The sequence below is a fragment of the Periplaneta americana genome, chromosome 17 (genome assembly GCF_040183065.1).
Source record: "Periplaneta americana isolate PAMFEO1 chromosome 17, P.americana_PAMFEO1_priV1, whole genome shotgun sequence".
Lineage (NCBI taxonomy): Eukaryota > Metazoa > Arthropoda > Insecta > Blattodea > Blattidae > Periplaneta > Periplaneta americana.
In genome coordinates, this window is record NC_091133.1 from 87568740 (window position 1) to 87594564 (window position 25825).

Here is a 25825-nt window from a genome sequence, read left to right on the forward strand (position 1 = left end):
CGTTCTTCAACTCCTCGCTTCGTTCTTCAACTCCTCGCTTCGTTCTTCAACTCCTCGCTTCGTTCTTCAACTCCTCGCTTCGTTCTTCAACTCTTCGCTTCGTTCTTCAACTCTCGTTTCGTTCAACTCCTCGTTTAGTTCAAGCCTTCTGTTCGTTTTTCAACTCTCTTCGTTTCTCAACATTTATTTCGTTATTCAAAATCCTATTTCCACTGCCTTCTTCTTTGTTTTCTTGATGTCATTGTGTTCTCCGTCGTCGTCGTCTTCATTTCACGGCCTTTCTTACGTTCTCCTTTCATTTCTTTCTCGTTTGCAATTTTTTCCCCTTTTACTTCATTTTTTCGTTCCTTCCATTTATTTGTTTCCTTATCTTTGTTTTTTCTTACCTTGGTGTAATCCTAGTTTTGTCTCTCATTTCTCCATTACACAATTATTATTCTTCATGTCACGTAGGAATAGCTTCTGTCTGTGTAGTCTCGTTGTGCAAAATACCTTTGATAAGAATGTGTGTATTGCTTAATACAGCTTTCTGAGCTAGACATTTTAGACGTAGTGACACGGAAGAAATGGTCTCTTCTGAAAGGGATCGAGGCCCCAACGTCAATTCCATAGCCAATGTGACAACAGCGACATAATGGTTCGTTCATAACGTGGCACGTAAAGAAAGTTGCTTTTATATACAATTATGGCGCAGCCTTGTGTTGCATCAGAATCATAATAGCAGAGTGTGGGCGGGCCCTTCTCAGTGAATTTCGGTAATGTTGTTTCCTGAGCTTCCTTCCAACTTGATGGGAAGTGCCGAGATGCCATTAAGATGTTAAAGGGTTATGACTTCATTTAGCTTAGAGTTAGAAAGACCTGCATCGGAGAAGTCTGTGTCATCCTTGAGGATTAGGGATTAAGATGCTATGAAACTGCAAAATTTAATTACTTGCGACTTTATATTGTATGCAGATTCGTTTGGTAATGAACTGCACAATCATAAGCTATTACATAGAATTTTATGTAGCCATAAAATAGAAAAACATTAGCACAGACTTAACCTAAGTCTTAAACAACACCATTTCGTATTTTATAGAATGTCACTCTACAACGCTGAATAATTCATTTTTGTTCTTTGAGATTTATAAATCACTACCGAAAATAGTGTAGAGGACGTAAGGGACTACATACACTTTCGAGGGTAAAAAAATAATTGATTTTGCATTATTCTTGTATGTATTAATTTTATATAAACTCATAGTTTTATATCCATCATAATCATCATCATCATCATCATCATCATCATCATCATCATCATCATCATCATCATCATCATCATCATCATCATCATTCACAAAACAGGAATTTAGACCATAAGTTTAGCTCTTTTGGTCTCAGCTAGACAGGGTCTAAGAGTGGTTTTTGTGGACGGCAGGTCGACGTCTTCTTTGTAGATGGTAATGCAATACAGCATTAGGTATCTTACTGTAGTTGATGGCATTCGTGACACATATTGGAGCCATCTTTCTCTGTAATAGAAAATGTTTGCCTTCTAATGGTTGCATATGAAGAGTTCGGGGGAAAAACGATGAATGTCACAGTTTTCTTAAGGTTGATGTCATTATCTAATTCAATGGATTACTGCGAAATTTAATGTTGTTCTTATGAAAAATGGTAAAAAGGAGAATTATCACCACGAATACAGTAATCCTTTCCTTTATTTTCTGTAGAAACAGCACTACATCTTGCAGTTATAGACTAAATTAGATTATTATCTAATCCTTAACACAAATGTGACATTCATCGTTTTTTCCCGCGAACTCTTCATATGGAATTTCTCTAATATGTTCTCATTTCTCTTGTGGTCGAGCAGAGTATATCCAGCTGTTCGACGCATATATCTCATTTCAGAAGCTCTTAATCTACTGATGCGGGTCCACACCTGTGGAGTAACGGTTAGCGTGTCTCGCCGCGAAACTAGGTGGCCCGGGTTCGATTCCCGGTCGGGACAAGTTACCTGGTTGAGGTTTTTCCGGGGTTTTCCCTCAACCCAATATGAGCAAATGCTGGGTAACTTTCGGTGTTGGACCCCGGACTCATTTCACCGGCATTATCATCTTCGTCTCATTCAGACGCTAAATAACCTAAGCTGTTGATAAAGCGTCGTAAAATAACCTACTAAAAATCTACTGATGGCTTTCTTCTTCAGAATCCAAATTTCACTTTCATATCTATATCCTATAGGAGAGTCGGGAGAGCTGGTATTTTATACAATTTTAATCTGGACTGTTTTTGTACTACATGTGGTTTTAGTGTTTAATTTAAGAGTCCTAATATTTGCAAAAAATGTTGTGTTTTTCTTGTTTATGTCATTTTCACCTTCATAAGAGTATTACATCCTAGAGAGCAGAAGTTATTAACTTGTTCTAAAATATTATTTTCGATTACTATTTTGCTACGTATTGGATCTGTGCCTCTGAATGCCATAACTTTAGTTTTACTTGGAGAAATGTTCATACCATACTCATTTGTTATATTATTTAATGTAAATGAACCTTTCTGTAAATTATCCTCAGAAGTAGCAAATAACATGGTGTTAATTTTTGTATTATCTGAAATTTTTAATTCCCAGCTTGTATTTTTCATGCCAGTGCCTAAATATGTCATCCATAATTATATTAAAAAGTGTTATTAATCCTGTTCTCTAAGATCGTCCGGGGGCTAAAGGTAGCAACCCTACCACTGGATTACTCATCTGACTAGTAACCCGACATGAGGAATTTTAACATTACTTTCAAGTCACAGCGAAACAGAAACCGGATAGATAACAAAGATAGTTTTGTATTCGTGAAATAAATGTTTAGAGTACCTAGAAAATTGACCAAGTTAGGCATTAAAATGCCCTGCCATGAAAACACAATACTAGTCAGCAATGTGCATCACTCATGTTTTCAAACATACGCCTCCGATGATAAAAGAAAATGATTTTCCATTTTTGTTGCAGTAGTAATTTAATATGAACATTCAGCTTTATGTCTGTGAAAGAAATTTTAAGATTCCTATAAAATTACCCAAATTATGCATTACGGTATGACCTTATCATGTAAATGCAATATCAGCCAGCAATATATAATTATTTTTATCGCTCAAATCATATCTTTCACAATTTATTATATTATAATTGCATAATATTTTGCATGACTCTTTTTCGTAGAAAGATAAACAAACTGTAGCTCAAGTTTTTACTTACCTTTTACAGAAATTAAGAAAAAAAATCAGTGAAAGATTTCTTAAAAATTTTAATATATGATATGAAGAAAGTTATTTCTTCATCTTGCAATGCAGTTATTCGTATCATTGAGCTAGAATTGTTTTTCATTTTTAACTTGATTATTTAATAACGCTGTATCTACTACTAGGTTATATAGTGTCGATAGAATTGGTGATAGTGAGATGTATTTAGCGAAAAGAAGCCGACGATTCGCCATAGATTATCTGACATTCACCTTACGATTGGAGAAAACCTCGGAAAAAACTCAGTCGACCCAAAACCCAGTCGGCTCAAGCGGAAATCGAACTCACGTCCGAGCGCAACACCGGGTCAGCAGGCAAACATGCTACCGCATGAGCTACGCCAGTGGCTGCTATGGTTGTTAATATGAATTTTATCTTTAAGGGAAAACATGAATTACTAAAAATAATATTTTAAATCTTGGGAGTAGTTTTTTAATTACAAATCGCAATATGAAAACTTTTAAAATTCAAAATTAAAGAAATATATATATATATATATATGTCAACAATTATTTTTTTTCTTTTAGATCGAAGAGTCATTTTCAGACATTAATAATTTATTAAAAATTAATCGAAATAGGGCTTAAGGATATGGAGGAATAAAATGTATAAAACATATCAAATTCATATTAAATTTGTAAGGGTTGAAGGTGTATGTAACCCCTTAACAGTATAGTAGTAGAGAAGTCAAAACCTTTGTCTCACTTGATAGTTGATATATTATAAAGTACTGAGGCTTATATTTCTAGGAAACCAAAATTGCATATCCATAAATTATGTTTGAATCTTCACGAAAAGAGATCAAAAAAAGATAAATGTAGTAATCTATATGAATATATGTCTTTTTGTTGATTTTGTCACTTGTTTCAGTCTGGAAACTTTGTAAGTTCGTCCTGTTGTAGCGCAATCGATTTCACCTAAATTGAATTTCCAGCAGTATGTTTTTGTGTCTAATGGCATAGGTTGGGCATTAGAATGAACATGATTAATTGTCATGTAGGAACATAACCTTCATTGTGTTTGTGCCTTTTGTAGTCTTTGTAATACGTATCCAATCCACCATTTTTTTTGTTAACGAGAAATGTTTATATATTGCAATAATCCAGCACATTGTGAAGAAGGTCATTTCTTCCTAATACACTCTAGTCTTCAGTTTGTGATAGTTTGTGTGAATGTTTTTGCGTCGCACCTAATATACCGGTACGTCACTGAATCGCTTTTGAACTTGCTGTTCATTACTTGGGGAATTTTAATATTTTCTAGTCATCAGTTTTGGACATCGAGAGTCAGTTTCGTGTTACTCATCCACCTGCCATCTTATCTGTCTACCAACTTGTCTGTCCATCCACATATTCACCTACCTGTTGTCCTTCACGTTGGAAAACGGCCCATGTAAGAACGCATTCTACGCTTGTGTTCATATAACTCTACAGAGTGAACCACAAGTAATGCCATTAATTTCAGGGGGTTATTCTTTGAGATATTTTAAACAAAAAATATTAATACAGTTTTGCTCCTTTTTGCTTCCTGTTTGAGATAAAAATGGTTTTATATGAAACTTTTCATAGCGGGTTTTAGGAAAGCATTGAATTCCAAATATGCTTAGTCAGTTTAAGAGAGCAGTTTATTATCATAATAAATGATTGAAAGAATTTTAGTTTTGTCCTTCAAATGTGCAGAAATTTGGTCCAAACAAATGTAACAATGTTACATCTTTTCTTTGAGCGGTCGACCTGGTTGGCAAGTTGGTATAGCGCTGGCCTTCTATGCCCAAGGTTGCGGGTTCGATCCCGGGCCAGGTCGATGGCATTTAAGTGTGCTTAAATGTGACACGCTCATGTCAGTAGATTTACTGGCATGTAAAAGAACTTCTGCGGGACAAAATTCCGGCACATCCGGCGATGCTGATATAACTTCTGCAGTTGCGAGCGTCGTTAAATAAAACATACCATACCATTTCTTTGAGCGAGATGGCAGAATGAAAATTTCGCAAAATCTTGCTAGCGTAGCGCATACAACTCATACAGGCGCCATGATAGCCATTGAACCTTCCAATGGTTTGAGAGTATTCCGAATCTCAGCGCTGAGCAATCTGATGGGATCACGGTGTTCCGAATTTCAACGATGACGTCACTGATGCTCCACCGGTGTCGCACCGGTGCCATCAGCTTGCAGAGGTGGTGGCAGTCTCCATCAGCTGCCATCAATGAATCTGATTGGTTCTTGTATAGGGCGGGAATTAGCAGACGAATGACATCGTGCACTGTTGTGTCATGGCGGTGTGTTCTGCTTTAGTTCTACTATATTGCTTGTAATGAGCGTAAAAACAGTATGTTAATGGCTTATGAGCGAACATGTCAAAGGACCAGTTATTACTACTGGTTCAAGAAATAAATTGTTTATGCTCTCTTTTCTTTGAACGAGATGACAGTACGGAAATTTTGCAAAATTTTTCTAGCGTAGCACAGACAACAACTTGTACAGCCGCCATGATAGCCATCGAACCTTCCAGCAGTTTTGTTTCTATTTCGCTGTAGCGTGACGTCATTGTTGTTCACCGGTCCGGTGAGATTCGGAATACGCTGTTTGTTACTATTTCGCTGCAGCGTGACGTCATTGATGTCCACCGGTCCTCTGAGATTCGGAAAACGCTGCTTGGGAGTTGTGGACACAAAGAGATCAGTGAAATTAATCAGCCAGAAAGCACCGCCACTTGGTAGCGCTAAGTAACTGCCAGCGAAACGATACTAATTTTCGTCACGTTGAACCAAGTGTGAAGTACTCAAAACTAAATTGTTGGGAAGCATTACAAACCTGCCTTCTTGCCTCTAGAAAAAAAAATTATGAAGTATTATATTGTAACTCTGAAAACGAAGGATTTGAGCTTTTCTATTCAGTGTCCTGTTATAGTGCTGTTATTATTGGTACAATATTTCCGTGTATATCGGTAATAACGTACAGTACGTCAACATACAAGAGCACACTATGCGATAGATATCTGAACTGAATTCACAAACCCCACCGCATTGTCTATTGACAACCTTGTCTCATGGCTTCTCTATGATCAATATATTATTAGTGGATGTATTAGACCTGCGATATAAAGCCTTGTTGATACATCAGCTACCCTCCACCCCCGTGACAGGGCGTGCGCTTTGTACTTTTGTCACCATGGCTGACATTGTCTTGCCAGCCTTTATAACCCCTACTTTGCTCTTTTCACTCTCTCATTGTTACGAGAACAGGTAGCACAGATGTGCGTCAACATCTGATGCTAAACCTCTTGCTGTGAGTGCGTGTAAACATTAACTATGCTCAAAACAAAGGGTTGCTTTTTTGTGTCGTTGAGCAGTGTTTTGTGAAGTTTCTATGTTTGCATAGTACATCCGTAAAAAAAAAAAAATGTTCTCTATCAACAGCTTTCGGCCTTAATTCCCTAAAAGGGACCACATTCTTGTAGCTTTACAAAAACGTAATTTCGATTAGAAATGCAGGTCCTTTTGTTTGTATCAACGATTCGCATATAAAGAATAATAATGATTTATTGAGCAGTTTTACAATTTAAAATTGTGTAATGTATATTTAGCTCTGCCGAAAAAGCTGAAGCTTGTGCTCGGAAGTGTTCTTGAAAAGTAAAAAATATACATATACATTAAGATAAAATAAAAATATAAACAGCTTACATTACCAAATAAAATAAGTTAAGATTAACTGTAATATAAAAATGAAGGCAATATTCTTAAGAGTCCATATTCCTGTTAGAGAAAAGTTTCAAAAATTATTTATAAACTTCCTTTTAGAAACCGAAATTATTAATTTGGGTAGTTATTAATGAGCCAAAATTGGAGCTATACCTCAGACCAGAATCGGTATTCTATTTAGGTTAAATTAGTGGGAGAGAGATAGCATAATATCTTCTTGTGGAATAAGCATGATAATTTGACGAGTACTTGATTTTGTTTTTGTGGTTATATGTTAGGTCTTATGCATGATATATGTTTATAGACCTTAATTTTTTTAATGGTTATATATTTTAAATCTTTATATATGAGATTTGTTGGATAATCGAAATGCTTATTTAAATAAATACGTATTAGTCTCTTATTAAGTTGAGGGAACAGAACAGATTTTGTATCCTCAATTTTACATTTAAAGATATGGTAACCTTAAGAAGAACTTTAATTTTAATTTCTTCCTTCGCTGAAATATTATGAGGAAACAGTGGTTTTTCAGTCAAAATGTTCTTTTAAACTTTCTGAAGTAAAACATATAAAAATGAGGTATAATCCGAGCGTCCAATTAATACCCAGGCGGAAGGCTTTGTGTTATATGTATTTGCACGCATCAGTACTTGTAATGCCAATCTTTGTTGTCACATTTTCGTTGCAAAGATTATTCCTGATTACAATAATTATTTTTATACCTACATCAACACATTGATATCTACCACCACCAACCACAGTGAATATATTTTAAGCTATAAGACTATTTTTAATTAAATTGGAAATAAAATTACAAACCTTTTTTGTCATCGGTCAACTTTAGATACGACATTGGCTTTTACTCTACGTGGAGTAGATATGAGAGCGTCAATTACAATAAATTGCAATTGCTAACGCATCATTGGTAGACATGTGTTACTGCTTCTTGTGATTAGAGTGACATCTGAGAAGACCTAATCAATAAACAAACTCTTATCTTATCTCTTGAAAAGGAAGCGCCCACTTTGACACCGCCTATGTGTTAAATGAACGTTCGGGCTCTATACACATCATGATAAAGTTTTGAACCAGTACATGAAGTGTCGAGTTTTGCGCCATGCTCAGATGTCTCTCTTTTCTTCACAATTTAAGGCTGGTTCACAATAAACCGGTAACTAGAACTAGAACGAGAACGGGAAGTGAAGAAAGCGAACGTGAATATTTTTGATTCACAATAAACCGAGAACGGAAACGGCTATGCATTATGTCAATAAGATATGTAAAGTCGATATTCTGATGTTATTTGTGTATAATTGACCAAATGCATTCTTTCATCAGTACAAGCCAGCAACATAAACACAGGTCAGTCAACTTAAAAATTTATGGTGCGGAATATTTAAGAGTTCGATTTACGTGGTGCTCTCGTCACATATACTTACTTACTGGCTTTTAAGGAACACGGAGGTTCATTGCCGCCCTCACATAAGCCCGCCATTGGTCCCTATCCTGAGCAAGATTAATCCATTCTCTATCATCATATCCTACCTCCCTCAAATCCATTTTAATATTATCTTCCCATCTACGTCTCGGCCTCCCTAATGGTTGAAGGATTCGTAACAAGCTGTTTTTTACGGTGATGGGTTGTTAGCCCTTCGCCCAACTCCCAAGCTGGAGGACCACCCCTCATCGGCTGTCCGCGACTGCTTACTCAATATATTCGTCACATATACACGTAACATATATTGAAAGTGATTCTACTGAATTTCTGTTTTAGTTACAAGCAGTGGGTGAAAAATAAATTATGTCACGGCCTCCTTGCTACAAAATATACAACGACCATAGCTTTTTGATGACAACAGAATAAATCTAGTAGGCTGTGATCGGAAACGAGAAGGGCAAAGTTAACTGTTCGGCAATGTTCACGTTCCCGTTCCCGGGCTCGGGCAAGCTTCTCGTTAATTGTGAATGATCACATTTAAATATATTTATTTTAACGATTTTTCCATTCTTGTTTTTTCCGTTCTTGGTTTATTGTGGACCAGCCTTTATATTTGGTTTTAACACTCGAAGCCGTCATGGCAAATGCTTCTCTTTAAACCTCCGCATTGAAAAATGTATGCCTAGGCATTGAATAGGAATGGCGAGTGCAATGTAGCGCAACACCGCCGTATGTGTGCTGTTCATCAGCTGAGGGAAGCGTGTGTGACAGTAACAAATCGTCACTTGATGCTGTTGCCTTTCTGTCATATTGAATCAATCCATCACCACCAACTCACTAATTAATTTACAACATTTATATGCTACATTTCCATTCAGTATCAACTTATTTACCTCTGCTATTGGTTTAACACCTGCCAAACTTACTGACAATCATGATAACTGGAAGCTTCAGGAAAGAAGCCACGCGGAATGCTGGGTAATGATTATTATAAAGTCATGAATTACATTAATTATTTACTAGAATTCAACACAAAAATGATCACAATACAGCATATAGTAGGCCTATTGTATAAAATAACAAGAGAAAATTTTTAAGTCACACTTTTTAATCAGGGTATGAGTTGAACGCTGTGAGAATATTCTGTGACGAACATTTTAAGGGCCGTTTTCACCAACACCGGTAAATTTATTTGTTATCTTAGTTTTCTGAAACTCGGTTAATAACAGTATCTCGGATAATACTCAACTCTGTGTTCACGACTCCATTTATCTGTAGCAACGTTTATTTATTAGGACTATTTCGCGAATAAAATAAAAATATAAATCATATATGCCTAAAATTCGCTTACAAATTGTTAATAATTGTATATTTACGAATACTTAACCTATTCAGACATTGTGAAGTTGAGATAGATTGAATATCGATTACTGCAATAAATAAATTGGATGTTATTCAGTAATTCCAATTCCGAAAAGTGAAATACAGGTTTAACAATGTTAATTGCATGTACTGCGCTTTTCTCTTATTATTATAACAGAACTACGTTTTCATTATCTGCTGAAATCATAATTTAATTTAAACATTTTATAATATAATTACAAATAACCTAATTAATACATTAATTAAATGAAGAATTGTTGAAAACGCAGTTATCAAATCTAAATGAAGTAGTGTAATTTTTTTCATATAGCCTATAATGGACATGGAATTAGAAGATGAAGATGTGGAAGTAGAATTTCACACTTTACTTTTTAGTACTTCGTCGTTACATTACACACTACACCGAGAACTAAGAACTATGTAATATTGTGTGGAAAGAGCTATATACCAATGCTTATGTATTCACACTACAGCGAGACAAATGTTGCTAAACAGTGAAGCCATCTCTGTATAGATAATTAAAACACGTATTTTATTACGCCATACGGAAGGCAGTTTGTATATAATATACAAGGCCTTTAGGCTTGATATGCGCTGATGTTACATAAATTTGAACTTTTGACTTTCTATTAATTGTTTAATTTCATTCACGTAATACAGATTTTATAGGTTACAATTAGGTTAGTTACCTGTGGGCGCGGGACCATGTGTCAGCTGTGCCTTATTTTGATCGTTACTCCGTGCTACAGGAAAGCATTTTTCCATAGATCGACAAACTTATTCATTGCTTGAATGCATAAACTTGAACAGTTTAACCGTGTATATGCATCTTGATGGATTTATGTTCATCAATTTACGGGAAACAGTTGGCGACACCGACTAAACAAAAGAACGACCATGCGATGAATTGATAGCGATAAATCTAGCTGCAAAAATTATCGCGATGTTTGATTGTGATTGGTTGGAATTCAAAATTTCATTACACTTCATTGGTCGAAAATGGAATGACGTAATATAAGCGAAATAGTCATCTTAGTTTTATAAAACGTAGATTTTGTTTCACTTCACTTTGATCCTTAAAGTTATCATCTTGAAAACAGTACCATCTGTTTGATATTGCTTGAAACGAGGCTAACACCACACGAGCTCTTGATTAAAGCAACCGTAAGAACAAATGAATATGAATATCTCGATGGTGTAGTTGAATTATAAAGATAATTCCACGCGAACGTCTCTCAGCCAATGAACGAGCTCTTTGGCTCTAGATTGATCAATGAGAATCGAATTACACTGATAGTTAAAAGTATGCTACTCAAAATTAATAAGTGATTGTTTTTCCTCCTATGTAAATTTGTTTTTATTTGTATAGTCTCCGTTTCGATGCATCAGCAATCAAGCAATTACGTGAGACTCACAGTCTCAACATGAAAAAATAATTAATTAATTACAATAAATGCTGGGTAACTTTCGGTGCTGGACCCCGGACTCATTTCACCGGCATTATCACCTTCATATCATTCAGACGCTAAATAACTTAGATGTTGATACAGCGTCGTAAAATAACCCAATAAAATAAAATAAATTAATTACAATAATTGCACAATTAATTACTGCAAGTAAAAATGTTTACAATAAAATTAAATATGTTGAAAATTATAGATAAGCAATGATAAAAGAGTTTAAAATAAGTGTTGTTATAATCTCAAATGTTCAGTTGTTTTTATTCTAAGGAGCTTTTTATTCTTATCTTCTCTGCTTCGATTCGACAGTTTTTCTGGATATTATTACTCTTATTATAACCTAGAATGTTTAGTTGTTCAGAATTACTGTTGTTAGCATTGGAATTATCTTGCCGAATACAGTTCGTGATAATAGTTATCCTCAGGTAATTTAAGTTCACTTTTTAAACTCTTGTTTGCTGTAATTAGGTAATTATTTTTCGACCTTCGGTCTCGAAATAATTACCATGACAACAAAGATTCGTTAAGCTCAATTAAATTACCGGAAAACTATCAGCACTCGTGTGTTATAGTATATAGTTTTGCTACCATAAAGATGAAAGAAGAAAGATGCCTAACAGGACATAACAAGAGAAAGATCTATCATTGGAACTCGTAGAAAAAAATAATGTAATTGAAGACAAAAATTGATGGAGCTGCAACCAAAATGAGAAATAAATGTAAAAAAAATCAAATAGCTTTAATTTCCAAGAAATTTAATTGTTAGTTAATACGACTGTTTCATAGTTGTGTTATTTTGCATAAAAAGATAACAATATTTATCTGTCTGTTGGGAACTCCAGCTTTAGACAGCTTGAAACATGTGTTGAAATCTATGTTGTCGTAGTCATCACTATCATTTTTCCTCATGCTTACCAGGTATTCCAATAATTATTACCGACGTGCCATTTTCTGTTATGCTAGTTTTCTTCGATAATCCTTTTTTCCACGGATAAAATATAAACTAAGATAATGTCATAAAACAAAGATAATTTTGTTGGTGAAACACAAAGAAAGCTCGTAGTTTATCAATGCAAAAAACTAGATGAAAAAATTATTGACGTTGGTGTTGTTGCTATGGTATTGTGTACATAGATATGTTATCGCGTAGCGCTGCATAAAGTTGTTGACTTTTGCAGTTTTTCATTAACTTACACAAATGAAGGCAGAAACTAGTGAAAGTGGGGTTGTTTTCGGGCAATGTGTCTTCTGTGTACAGTTGTGACATTTTTACATTCGAAACCAGTGATTGAAATTGAAGATATGAATTACAAAGTGTCCTAAGTACTTTTTTTTTTAGATTTTAACTTGTTTTATTCACTTTTTGATTTATTATTTTCAAGCCTATATATAACTGTGTAAGTTTATTTAACAGACTCTCCTAAATCTTGAATTTGATCCTTTTGATAAAACATATGCAGACACTAGGGGCGTCACTTTTATTTTCTTTTTTTCAGTTTTTGTCATTTTTCTCATAACTTGTCATTTTGACTTAGACCAGTTTGGAATTCACCTCTTCAGTTACATTTTTGAAGTTTTCTGCTAAAAAATATGCCGAAATAAGGGCTCAAAAAGCGTGACGTGAAGTGAGATAACTGCACAACCGACTTGATCATGAAAAATTATACGTAAACTATCGGTAATAGAGGATGGCAAATCTATGCCCATGTTGTTAAAATATAATCATTATATTTACAGCACAAGAAAAAAGTTGATAACTGTAATTTTTATCATGACAGCTGTAGACAAAGAAATGGGAATTAAGGAGATTAGTACGAAGATCAACATCTTACATAAATTTCGAAATATGTGTAGTGTGCAGTCCTTATTAGAGAGTAATGGAAAAACTAGATATCCCACATAAGTAACAGAGTTTGAGCAATTTCATGACAAAAATTTATGTAACCAACAGACAAATCATACAATAACTTGTGGTAAGTTTTATAGCGTTAAAGCACCACAATATTCGTTTTCTTCAGAATTGAGTTTGTATGGGTTGTGAAGTTTTCCTCCGCATTTCAATAATTATATTATAAAATACTGACTTTATAATTATTTTGTAATTTATTCTTATGACTCCATCTACCAGCTCTAAAAGTTTTCTGTATACATGTGTGTATGTAATGAATGAATGAATGTATGTATGTATGTATGTATGTATGTATGTATGTATGTATGTATGTATGTATGCATGCATGCATGCATGTATGCATGTATGTATACAGTGTGTAGAAAAATACGATCGACAAATTTCTTGACATAATGAATGAGATCAGGAAAAGTAATTTTAACGTAAACCCATGTCTGGAAATACTACCTTAGTGGGAGTTGCAATCTACAGTATAGTGCCTTTCTAAGTACAGAATTAAAAAAAAAAGTGCTACAAATTCACCCGAGTTATAGATCAACTCATTACGAGCATTTTTTTTTCCAAATAATGGTTCTGATAAGACCAATAACGTATTGAAAATGTTCAATTTTCTGAGAAACTTAAATGCAACATACGGCAACAATTCCGAATATATAAAGCAGTACGTACTCCTTCACATATTTATAGAGGGGTGAGACTAATCCTGTGGAGCTCCGATTGCAGTGTTGCCAGCTTTCCATTGCTATAGACCTGTTATTGCAAATTGACAACTGAAAGTTTCAAATTCCTTCTTAGACGATTAATCGAAACTTGTATTGTGACTAAATTACTACTGAAACTTATAGCTTGTCTGAACTATCCTACAAAAAACAACTCGTTATTTTCAACAATTTCACGCCATCCGTAGTCAAAATGTTAGGCCTAACACTGGATTTCTTTATTTTTTTTTAATCCTTCCGCAAAGGAAAAAGATGCTACAGTATTTTTGCTCGTCATACTTATAAGAAAAATACCTGAGAAGGAATGTCATACGTTCCCTTCTATCCTACATAGTTCGGTGGCTGAGAAATAACGATGATGTGTTAGCTGGGATTTTTTAAATGAAAAAATCCTGTGCAGAAAAGGGAGAGACTTCAAATGGTTACAATGCTTTTACAATAAACCTTCAATAACAAAACGGAAGTACATGTCATAAGCAGTATATTTGTTTTTCATTTCACGTGAAACGTGTCGGTGCCATGCAATCACTCCAGTGTTAAAAGTAAAAATGTCCTTGTAAATAAATATAGTGCTTTACAATGTGCAGTGGGTTACCTATTTAAAGGGGAACTATAAACTTCGGTACACTCTAGCTATTCTGTATGACATTTCAGGACTGAGTATATTAAAATGGCTTAGTTTTGCTTCATTTATTAACACATGACGTTCGTCGACCGCAAATGTTTATAATGTAAAGAGCATAAAGTGTCTTGCGCTTAAGGGTGATAAAAGATTGTATTTTGAAAACCAAAGTATCTAATTTCGTTTTATATATCCAATTGTTTTGTTGGAAATTGACGCTTTTAAAGCACCTTATATAATTTGAGGTAATATACGTTACCCGCATACTGGTTGGATGATTATCCAAGTCTGCTGAAGCATGTCGACGTGATATCAGCAGTCAGTTGATAGACCTTTCCCTCCATGGGCTGGTGTGCAGCGGATATTATTATTTTAGTGACAGCATTCGGATATTCTCTACATCGTACTTCCACGCTATTACGAGGTGCTTCCATAAAGTAACTTTCCTACTTGTCTCACAGCTAGCAAACCATATGTTGCGCGAAGCGACTGCATGTACGTGATTGAGTAATGTCCTGGCATGGCGCATACGCTAGCGGAACTTCCCGAGTGCTCCCAGTAGCTTCATTTCATTGCTTGAAGATGGACGCTCCTATTCCAGCTCTCGCCGCGAGTGAAGTGTGATCAGTGATAAAGTTTTTTGAATGCACAGGGCATAGCGCCGATTGAAATTATCGCCATCTGTGCCAGGTCTATGGGCTTAACGTCATGAGCAAGCAGATAGTGCGTTGCTGGTGTAGACAATTTTCAGCAAGACGCCAAAATGCGCATAACGAGGAGCGTAGTGGGAGGCCAACCATCATCACAGACGACCTTGTGGAGCAACGCAATGTATACAATGGAGGAGGAAAGAAACTGGCCACCCTATCCCGTTATCTCCTGGCCTAGTTGCCTTATAAGTTGTGCCTTCGTGGTATCACTTGTGAGGTGCCGACCTGTCTTCGGACAGTTGACTAAACGACACAGTTGTCCAGAATGCAAATTTAGTGGGACAAACTAATAACTTTTCAGCTACCTAACAGGTTATGAAATTTTACACAGTAGTTACAGGTAGCATATATGTTTTGTATACAAGCTCCCATTACTCCTTATAGGAGGTCCAATTACACAAAATTGTTAACTTTTCTCATATCTAAAAGATTTTCTTGAAACTTTATATAATAGTTGCAGGTAGTACATTTGTTTTGTATACAAACTCTAATTCTCTGGAATACTTTTGTTTCAACTTCATACTTACTCTAATGGAAAAGCTTTCTTGGGCAGCCACGACTTTTTCCAGGGGTAAGTTTTCTCTAAATTGTCATTACTATCACGATGAGAACCTAATTTAATAAATAGCTGACTAAGTCAATGTTGATTTCGTTAAAAAACTCATATTCTTTATCCTCTTGCTCTTCAACGATAAATTTATGGGGAAAAATGTATAAATGTAACATTTTAGGTAGTATTGCACCTTTTGGGCATCCGGGAAGCTTATTTGATAACATAATTAACAATCTGTCACTTTGCAATCCCTGAATTGTACTTCGGAAACAGATTCGGTTCTTAGATATTTAAATAACTGCAATCGAGAAAAATTGCACTACTGCATCTGGAAAGAATGGTGCGCATAATTTATTACTTCCGCAAATCTGCGCTCCTTAAGACGTCATTTAAAATAGAGATAAATTCTCGAGGAAGTGGCAAATTATTTTGGGACGGAACGAAGAGTGCTTACTGTTAGTGCAGCGATAACTTGAAACTCTCGACTACTGCAGGCGTTCCTGCGGCAAGTCAAGCCGTCATCAAACCATTTCCTGACGGTCAGAAAAATTTGCGGATCAAGTGTAAACCAATCTCAAACCACAGTAAAGCATGCACATTAAGATAGTTGTGCTCTACTTTTATCCACTGGAATAGCACAGACGCACTTTTTGCACTAATATTTTTTGTTTTCATGCTTATCTTTATTTGGTTACAAAATTATACTGTGACATTTAATTAAATCTTCAATATACATGATTAGTAAATTATTTTACAGTAGACTACATGAACGTTCGTGCAGAGATGGTTTGAAATTAATTTCAAACCAATTAGTTTCAAGCCGATCATCGCTGATTATATTTAAAACTGGAGGAGGATTAAGGTCTGTTGGAGTGCACAATGAACTTCGAAATGGCATTGCTATATCCCGGAAATGTCTATGTCGTATACGAATCAAGAGGAAGTTCGGAATTCCTCCGTCCCAAGTATTTGAGATACAGACACACTTTAGAAGTCCATACGTTAGCCACACGGCCGTGTGGCATTTACAGCCTTTTTTCTTGCTAGCAGTTCCCTCGTTCACCTTACATGAAATAAATATCGAATGTAACGCCGTAAGTTCCCGTATTTCTTCTTGAGATGCATAATACATGGTTTCGAAAACAGGGGAGTTCCATTGCCGGAGGGTTAGGGTGCTAGCGAGACCGTTATTTCTTACCATTAGAAGTGGAGGGAGACTCCCTTCTCTTTCACCCTCGGCATAAACAGGGCATGCGTCTAGCGCTTGATGGGAAATTGAGTGGCTCAGTGAGAGAGTGGAATAAGTTACACGAGCAGTTTCCCGTTGTCTTTATTAAGATCATGGTCGAGTCGTAGCTCGGGTCAGCTGACATTTCGTCGGTGGGGGGGGGAGGGGGAGAGAACTGGGACGGAAGATTAGCATTAGAATTTGCGCATGTTTTTTTTAAGTACAATGCTTCCCAACCTGGGTAGGGTGACCAGACGTCCTCTTTTGTCCGGGGTCCGGGTGGATTATTTAAAAATCAAGAAATGTCCTCCTTTTCGTAATTTGTATACCTGATATTTTTAAATTATCTGATTTGACGCCTTTTTCAAGTAATTTGCCTGTAGGTGGCAGCAGCATCGACGGAATATACTGTTTGCCAACGATCATAACTCTGTTTGCTCCTCCTTGCTATGATCGTTGCTGACAGGTAGCTAGTAAATCGAGAGATCGAGATGCGAATATAAATCTAAATAAATATTTTCTGTTACCTTTGATAATTACAGTTCCCTTGACTTTCGTATGTAGCTAACTGTAAAATCATTATTATTAATTAATATTTGAGGAAAAAAATTCGCTCCGGCGCCGGGGATCGAACCTGGCTCCTTGGTTTTACGTACCAAGCGCTCTAACCACTGAGCTACGCCGAGGCCTGACTCCAAGTTGAGCATATACGTTGACGTTTATATTTCAAGTCAACTACCATTATACAAGGAGCGCACTCAGCTGAGTGACTAATGGCCGGGATTCCGCAGTAAAGTGCACAGCAATCTGCACAGAATCATGCACTGCTAGCTGGACGAATTTACTAAAGATGTTATTAATTGGTCCAACAGAATAATATCTGTTATAGTGAGCTGAGTGCGCTCCTTGTATAATGGCAATTGACTTGAATTATAAACGTCAACGAATATGCCCAACTTGGAGTCAGGCCGCAGAAGGGAAACACTGTAAGGGGAGAGTTCGATCCGGTACTGTGGATTGAATTCGGCGTAGCTCAGTGGTCAGAGCGCTTGGTACGTAGAACCAAGGACCCGGGTTCGATCCTCGGCGCTGGAGCGAATTTTTCTCCTCAAATATTGTCACTATAACAGGTATTATTCTGTTGGACCAATTAATAACATCTTTAGTAGATTCATTATTATTAAGTTTTTCGTAATTATTTTGTAATAAAATAGATATCATACTTTTAAGCATGATATAAGCCTAAATCTGTACTGTAAATATTTTGTAATAACGTAATTGTAAGTATAATATAGGCCTAAGCTTAAATCTAAGTACATATTTTCTGCCCTCTTTTTTTCGAACAATGAAGCTTTGTGTCCTCTTTTTTTTATCGATGTGAATCTGGTCACCCTAAACCTGGGTAACGTGAGAAATTTACAAGAGTTATAGACGAGACAAAAAAATATTATCTGATAAATAGGAAACTAATATACATACCTTACAAAATGTTCGGAATATTGAGATTAGGCAATTTGTGTGGTAGCAGTTATGTTACTCTTAGGTTAGTGAAGAATCACGTTCTCCGACGCACGGACGTGCAAATGTAGCTCCATGATCCCCTCATGTCGCAACGTGATCCGTCCATGCTGAGATATGCATTTGTTTATTAAAGTTGACAGACGGAGCGATAAAGAGCGGACGTGAAATTAGTATTCTCTGCTGTATGTTCAGGCTAAATGAAAATAGAAGTGGAGAAATTGATTTTATTGATTTTTGATGGACCAGAATTGTAAGATACTTCGTCTGAATACTGCAGAGATAAGAATAGGAAAAGAAAAAGTAGAATCAAGTATGTTCTGACTTAATCGACATGTGGTAGTAATTGCAAATTTTCTCCGGGAATTGTTGCAGTTTAAGATACTTAACCTAAAAATTTCCAGTAATTAAACGATAGTGATTAATCCAGCTCTGGGCATAAAGGGAAGGGAAAAGGAAAGGAGATATCCTCGCTCATGCCCTTTTCTCTTGCACCGCTTTAAGAACAAACGCACAGTAAAGCACTTTGCATCAGTGGTGGATTTTAGGCGACCAGCGAGAGCCGAAAGTTCGTAAAAGCTATGATGCCTGCCTTATACAATCTGTCACTCAGCGATGCTTACCTTCCTGTCTACTCGTATCGGACGGAAACATAACTATCTCAGTCGGGAAAGGTGGATGATATTAATTTTAGAACCCATGTTTAATAGATTGTTTAGTTTTGTTTTGATGAATATTACTATCCTACCTCTCAAAATATTTAATGTTTTTTTTTTATTATTCTGTAGGCCTATACAGAGCGTTCGCCAGAAAACAGGTTTGGCTCAGATAAATGCCGTTGGTCTTTTACTGTTTTGGATCGAACGCAAGTGCCGAGGAAATAGTGTGTACATTTCCCCTGGATCGAGCGTGGGAAGGTTTACTCTTGCGTAGTATGGACAGGTAACATAGCCAGAAAGGTTAAAGCATTAGTATACAGGTGACTTTCGTTCAGTGTATTTCAGTGTAATTCGTGGTAATGGAATACACATTAGGACAACGGTTTTTCATTTATGATAGTAGGTATATACTACAAAGAAATGATGCAAAAATTGTTCTGCTATACTTCCAGTAGTCGACAGTTCCTGCACTTATCATAAATAAGCCAATAACATCTGCAATGTAAAGTATAAGTCTCGAGATTTTATTACCGAAAGATGACCGCTGAATCACCGCTAAGCGGACTATTACTTGCCTGTGTTACTTTTCGAACAGCGCCGTACTAAGCTAAACCTGTTTCCAAGCGTACACTCCTTAGTAATTAAGTTAGCGAACTGAAGTTCCGCTGTACCGCTAATAGGAGAATCTTACGTACGGACAAGACCATTTTAAGGATTCAATTCATGATATAGTATCCTTTTCTAGGCATGAGAATTCTGTAAGCCAACACAATATTGAACATGCGTGACGTGGATAGGACATGTTGTCGAGCCTCTACGTGTGACAATAGGTCTACAGGACATCGCTTTGACAACGGACAGACATAAAGGCCCTGAGCGGTATTCAAACTCACGACCATGCAGCTCCTCAACAGTTACGTTCATCAGTACCGGCCATCTATTGTACTTCGTATTATCACCACCGTCATGAGTCAATGATTAAGCTTAGCCTTTCCCGACTTTTTGAGTGCACCACAATATTTAAAAAGTTCTCATCGGCTTCACGAGTTTTTCTGTATGCCTATTAGAATGTTCTGGCACCGAGGACCTACAGTAAATCTGTTCCACTTTTTCATTGGTCGTCCCTCTTCTCCTGTTAAATATCTTTAAAAAATTATTCAGCATCATCCTCTGTACATGATGTACTTAATTTGATTTCCTTTCACTGCGTCTGCCAGGTTAAATATTAGAAGAATAAATTTCGGTTTCGGAAGCGTGTGTTTAGACGACAACTGAAGTAACAACGCACGTCTAGTCAATCTTCCACCTTTCCTGTGGTAAACGATGCTGAGATTTGTGCATCTTTTCATCAAATTGGTGCTACTTACCATGCGGTGGAAGTTTCAACTGTCTTCATATTGATGAGCATAATGAAGGAAACGCCTTCGAACTATTAGATTATAATAATTACATACATATCGATTGTTTCGAAATGGTTCGATTGTTACAATCGACGAAACTAAAACTTCCTAAAGAAACTATCATTGGAGCTACTTTAATTCCTTCATGTGCCTCCCACTAGAGCAAATTACCTCAACAAAAGTTCCCCACCATTTTCAGTTTTGAGAGATTTTGCTTATCTTGTTTCATGATGTTCTTGCGCTCTTTATTTCGCCATCTTTATTTCTTATCCATGTTGTTTTGGTCTTGCTCTCTTTCTGCTACCTTAGAAGTTCCATTTTAGAGCTTCTTTCTCAATAGAATTTCCTTGCTAAGATTGTGGTCAGTCCAATTCCATTTTCTTCGTCTGATTTGCAATTATATTTGTTGTTCTTCCTTTCTGTTCAACTGCTCTTTATTTGTAATTCTGTTCGGCTACCCAATGTTGGCAGCGATTCGTAAAGGTTTGAAACTTCTGGTTATTTCTACAGTTACCTTCCTTGTCTTGCATCCATATAAGAGGACCGCTTTCACATTTTCTTCAATGTTTTGAATTTGGTTTGCAGAGAAATATCATTGGAACTCCGTACCGAGCATAACTGTACAAAAGCGGCGATTGCCTTTTCCATGCCGCTTTTTACATCAGTACGGGCACCACCATGCTTCCCAGATATGTAAATTCTGGTATCAGTTTCAACCTTTCTTTCATTTATAAGTAATTTTCTGCTAGATGTATGTTATTGTTTACATTAATCTCCTTTGTTTTACTAATATTTATCAGGATTAACAGTTTTATAACACCCTCTTGCAACCTGAATATTTTTACTGCCATGTTCTGAAAATTTAGGAGAATAGGTATCAGCAAAATTCACATATTCCAATTGTTGCATAAATCCCCATTGAATTCCAGTTTTGTTGCCAAAGTTTGTATTTCTCATTACTGTTAAGAAGACAGTATGGGGATGGGATAATCATTGGTGTGGAAGGACAGAAATAAAAATACGATTTGAGTTAAACTGTTTGAATAACTATGTCGGCCTATATATGTTTTCATTTAAATCAAGTTAGTAGTTAAGCATTCTATAGATGAAATCTTCATATTTTACTTTATCACACTGATGAAAGTTAAGTTTTATCCTTTCATTTTTAGATGCATAATAAGGTACTGAACACCTCGGCTTAATCAGTGGTATTAACAACTACCACAACTTTCGTATATGTCAACCTTGAGGTTGACGCCCGAAGCTGTGATGTGGACAAGCTAGATTTGTTCTAGTTAACTGTGGTTTGGACTAAGTGTCTCTACCTATTACTCCGAAGATTGATCTATAAGTAATACGAAACGTTGCGGATAATTATGTTCATACACACCGTGTAAAACTCAAACGCAATAACCACGAAAGCCTAAATTAGAAATTCTTAACTGTTTGCGTACATCAGTTTTCTCTTCGACTAAACGCTAAGTTAATCTGAAATATTATTTATTACGCGTTGTTTTGTCAAAATCCAGAGGTTACAAGGAAGATCTCTTGCTGGAAAAGTTGTATTTTAAAGGAGTCAATACCAAATTGTAAGATTTGAATACTAGACTTAAACTTCTATTGTAGGTATTCAAGTGTCAGTCGTTAAAAAGGATTTTTTTAAAAGGGTTTGTCAATCAGTTGCAGATCATTTGTTACGTGTTGTGATAGCCGTTTTGGTATTACTGCTTGTCTTTTTGTGTAAAAATTTCCCCTTCACTTCGCGGCAACTTCTCTGACAGACGTGGTTTGCGGCGTGCATGACATTCAGGCGGCGTGCCTTTTTTCGTTCTTCAAAGGACCCACGTTTTAGGGAACAGTTGTAAGAGAGATCTAAATAGTAAAATTAAGATTAATATTTTGATATTAGATATAATGAACACCTATATTTCCGCGAATATTTTGGAATTTTTTTTTATTCATTACAAAATATTGTCTGTTTATATTTCGTGTCATGAGAAAGTACGAGGGACTTCAATGGACACTATGTTCAACATGACTGTAATATCAGAAAGTACCCATAAGTATTCTATCTGAACGGTTATGATAATGATGATGATGATGATGATGATAAAAATAGAGATAAATCCGTCACAAGGTCATCGTCAAAATTCAGCCGTGTAAATAAAAATGAATGTTATTTCATCACCGATTTGTGCTTATGTTACTTGAAGTGCGTAGTCTTTGAAAGAAATTTGTAATGAATATTGCACTGTTTTCTTCTTGGAAATTTCAAGAGTCAGTTCCAGGCTTGTTTTATAAATAGATTTTGCAAATTTATACAAATGCATATTTTTAATAAATGAGCTTATATCTAAAAAAAAATAAATAAACACTAGTTACATCTTTGCTGATTCTGTCTTAAAGGTTCAATGAAGGCATGATTTATTTAGGATATTTTGAGTGTTTGCAGTAAATGTATAACTATTATATTTTATTTGATTTTAATCAGTGTACACATCGCGAGGCGTGTTTGGGAAACTATTAACACCGCTATAGGAGTAATTCCGCTTAGTGGTAAGGAAATAAAGCAGGATCCAATACTGTCTTCCAACGTAAAACGAAACCTGTTTAAAATTATAATTTTATTGAATAAAAGAACTAAATATGAATTGGACTGTGATTACACGTTATCAAATTTCGGTATTTAAATTTATTTATTTATGTATCTAAGGTCAGTTTCTATCTGATGCTTTTCCAATACACTGCGGGCTAAAGCAGGGAGATGCACTATCACCTTTACTTTTTAACTTCGCTTTAGAATATGCCATTAGGAAAGTTCAGGATAACAGGCAGGGTTTGGAATTGAACGGGCTACATCAGCTTCTTGTCTATGCAGATGACGTGAATATGTTAGGAGAAAATACACAAACGGTTAGGGAAAACACCGAAATTTTACTTGAAGCAAGTAAAGCGATCGGTTTGGAAGTAAATCCCGAAAAGACAAAGTATATGATTATGTCTCGTGACGGGAATATTGTACGAAATGGAAATATAAATATTGGAGATTTATCCTTCGAAGAGGTGGAAAAATTCAAATATCTTGGAGCAACAGTAACAAATATAAATGACACTCGGGAGGAAATTAAACGCAGAATAAATATGGGAAATGCGTGTTATTATCCGGTTGAGAAGCTCTTGTCATCCAGTCTGCTGTCCAAAAATCTGAAAGTTAGAATTTATAAAACAGTTATATTACCGGTTCTTCTATATGGCTGTGAAACTTGGACTCTCACTCTGAGAGAGGAACATAGGTTAAGGGTGTTTGAGAATAAGGTGCTTAGGAAAATATTTGGGGCTAAGCGGGATGAAGTTACAGGAGAATGGAGAAAGTTACACAACACAGAACTGCACGCATTGTATTCTTCACCTGACATAATTAGGAACTTGAAATCCAGACGTTTGAGATGGGCAGGGCATGTAGCACGTATGGGCGAATCCAGAAATGCATATAGAGTGTTAGTTGGGAGATCGGAGGGAAAAAGACCTTTAGGGAGGCCGAGACGTAGATGGGAGGATAATATTAAAATGGATTTGAGGGAGGTGGGGTATGATGATAGAGACTGGCTTAATCTTGCACAGGATAGGGACCGATGGCGGGCTTATGTGAGGGCGGCAATGAACCTTCGGGTTCCTTAAAAGCCATTTGTAAGTAAGTAAGTATGTATCTAATTAAAATGTTCAGACATTGGTTTTAAAAATATAGTGAATTTTGAAATATTATTTTTTTCTGTTTTTACTTTCAGATAAAGAAAGAAGAGTAGTTCATCAGTAAAGGAAACGATGCTATCCATTTCTCTGGGAAATATTTTTACTACAATCTTTGGATCCAGAGAGATAGGAAGACATGAAGTCCAAAAGAGCTCCAACCTCCAAGAAAGTAGTAAGTGAAACAAATTTTATGTAACAATATTTTTAACCACGTATATGTCTAATAGTGACAGATGAGAGAGCTGATACTTAATAAGGTTTTTATTGAGAGTTTATATGACACAGACTTGCTGGGAATTACATTAAAATGGAAAATAATATATAACGTGTTATTTGAATTCTTTTAATTGACGTATTAGATCCAGCGGTTAGTTGCGGTTACTGTTACTTTGCCGTAGAATTATATATGGAATATATTTATCTCACCAGTGATTTATTACAATTCATGTAGACATTTTCTAATAGTTCAACTTCTCGGCGACAGTCTATTTGAGTTGATTTTTGACGTAAGATACAGTTGATAATAAATCTAACATTTTTAGCGTAAAGTGAAGTTCAAGCATTCTCCTCTAGATACTACGCATGCCAAAGCGTACGCGTGTTGAATTATTTCGAGTATTGTGTAATTTAGTTGCAAGAGAATATGCGACGAGCATTATCTTATAAGCACCTGGCTTTTTCTGCAAGAAACCGGATACTGTCAAGGAAGTTATGACCTAAACCACATAAAATAAAATGAAATGATTAAAAAGTTGAGAATGCAACTTTGGTTCCAAAGAGTTTTATTTAAATAAGTCTTATATTAAAATTTCCTTTTAAGCAATGAAATACGTGGGCTAAATAGTGTACACATTACACTATAGATTGCCTTTTATTTCCAAAATTGATTTTCTGTAAATTATAGCATACTTTTCACAGTTGAAAATACCACTTTCATTTGAATTAGTTATATTCAAAAGTATATTTACTTATGATAACTAGACGTACGATTTTAAGTAAAAACCTATATTATTGTTCATGAAGAGAGAAACGGATATTGAGTTGTATTAACACATTTCATGGGTTGGTGTAAGCAACGGTGCTAATTTTATAGAGCCTAAAGATGCGTAATTTACGTCAGAACCTGTTTTAGTCTGTTTTATTCAAAATATTAATAATATGTTTCTATAGTCTTTCTCTGCAACAATGAATCTCAACTCGGTCATCTTGATAAAGTTGTAAACAGTACTTTCTCTTTGGAAGATGAGAAAACTTGCAGTTCTGTGCTAAGAATGTTCTTAAGGATGACACCTTTGACACCAACATGACTTATATCAGGTCACATTTTGTTATTTTTCGTTGCTGTGATTACTTCTTTCGAAAGTGCAGGGGAACCAATTTTCTGTACACATTCTCATTTTAGTTCATGATAGGGGAAAACGTAGCTCAGCACCCGAACAATTGGATAAAAAGTACACGAAAAACTAGAAAATCGTTGACTTGCTACTAAAACCTCGGAA

The 25825-nt window shown here is 35.8% G+C and overlaps 1 protein-coding gene across 1 annotated transcript in view; it reads left to right on the forward strand.

Moving 5' to 3' along the window:
* Trpm (transient receptor potential cation channel, subfamily M) overlaps window positions 1–25825 on the forward strand; it is a 774810-nt gene that overhangs the window by 67400 nt on the left and 681585 nt on the right. The window contains exon 2 of the mRNA XM_069815677.1: window positions 24362–24498. Within this exon, the coding sequence (XP_069671778.1) occupies window positions 24463–24498 (36 nt within the window). The 5' untranslated portion in view covers window positions 24362–24462. The remainder of the gene's footprint in view (window positions 1–24361; window positions 24499–25825) is intronic.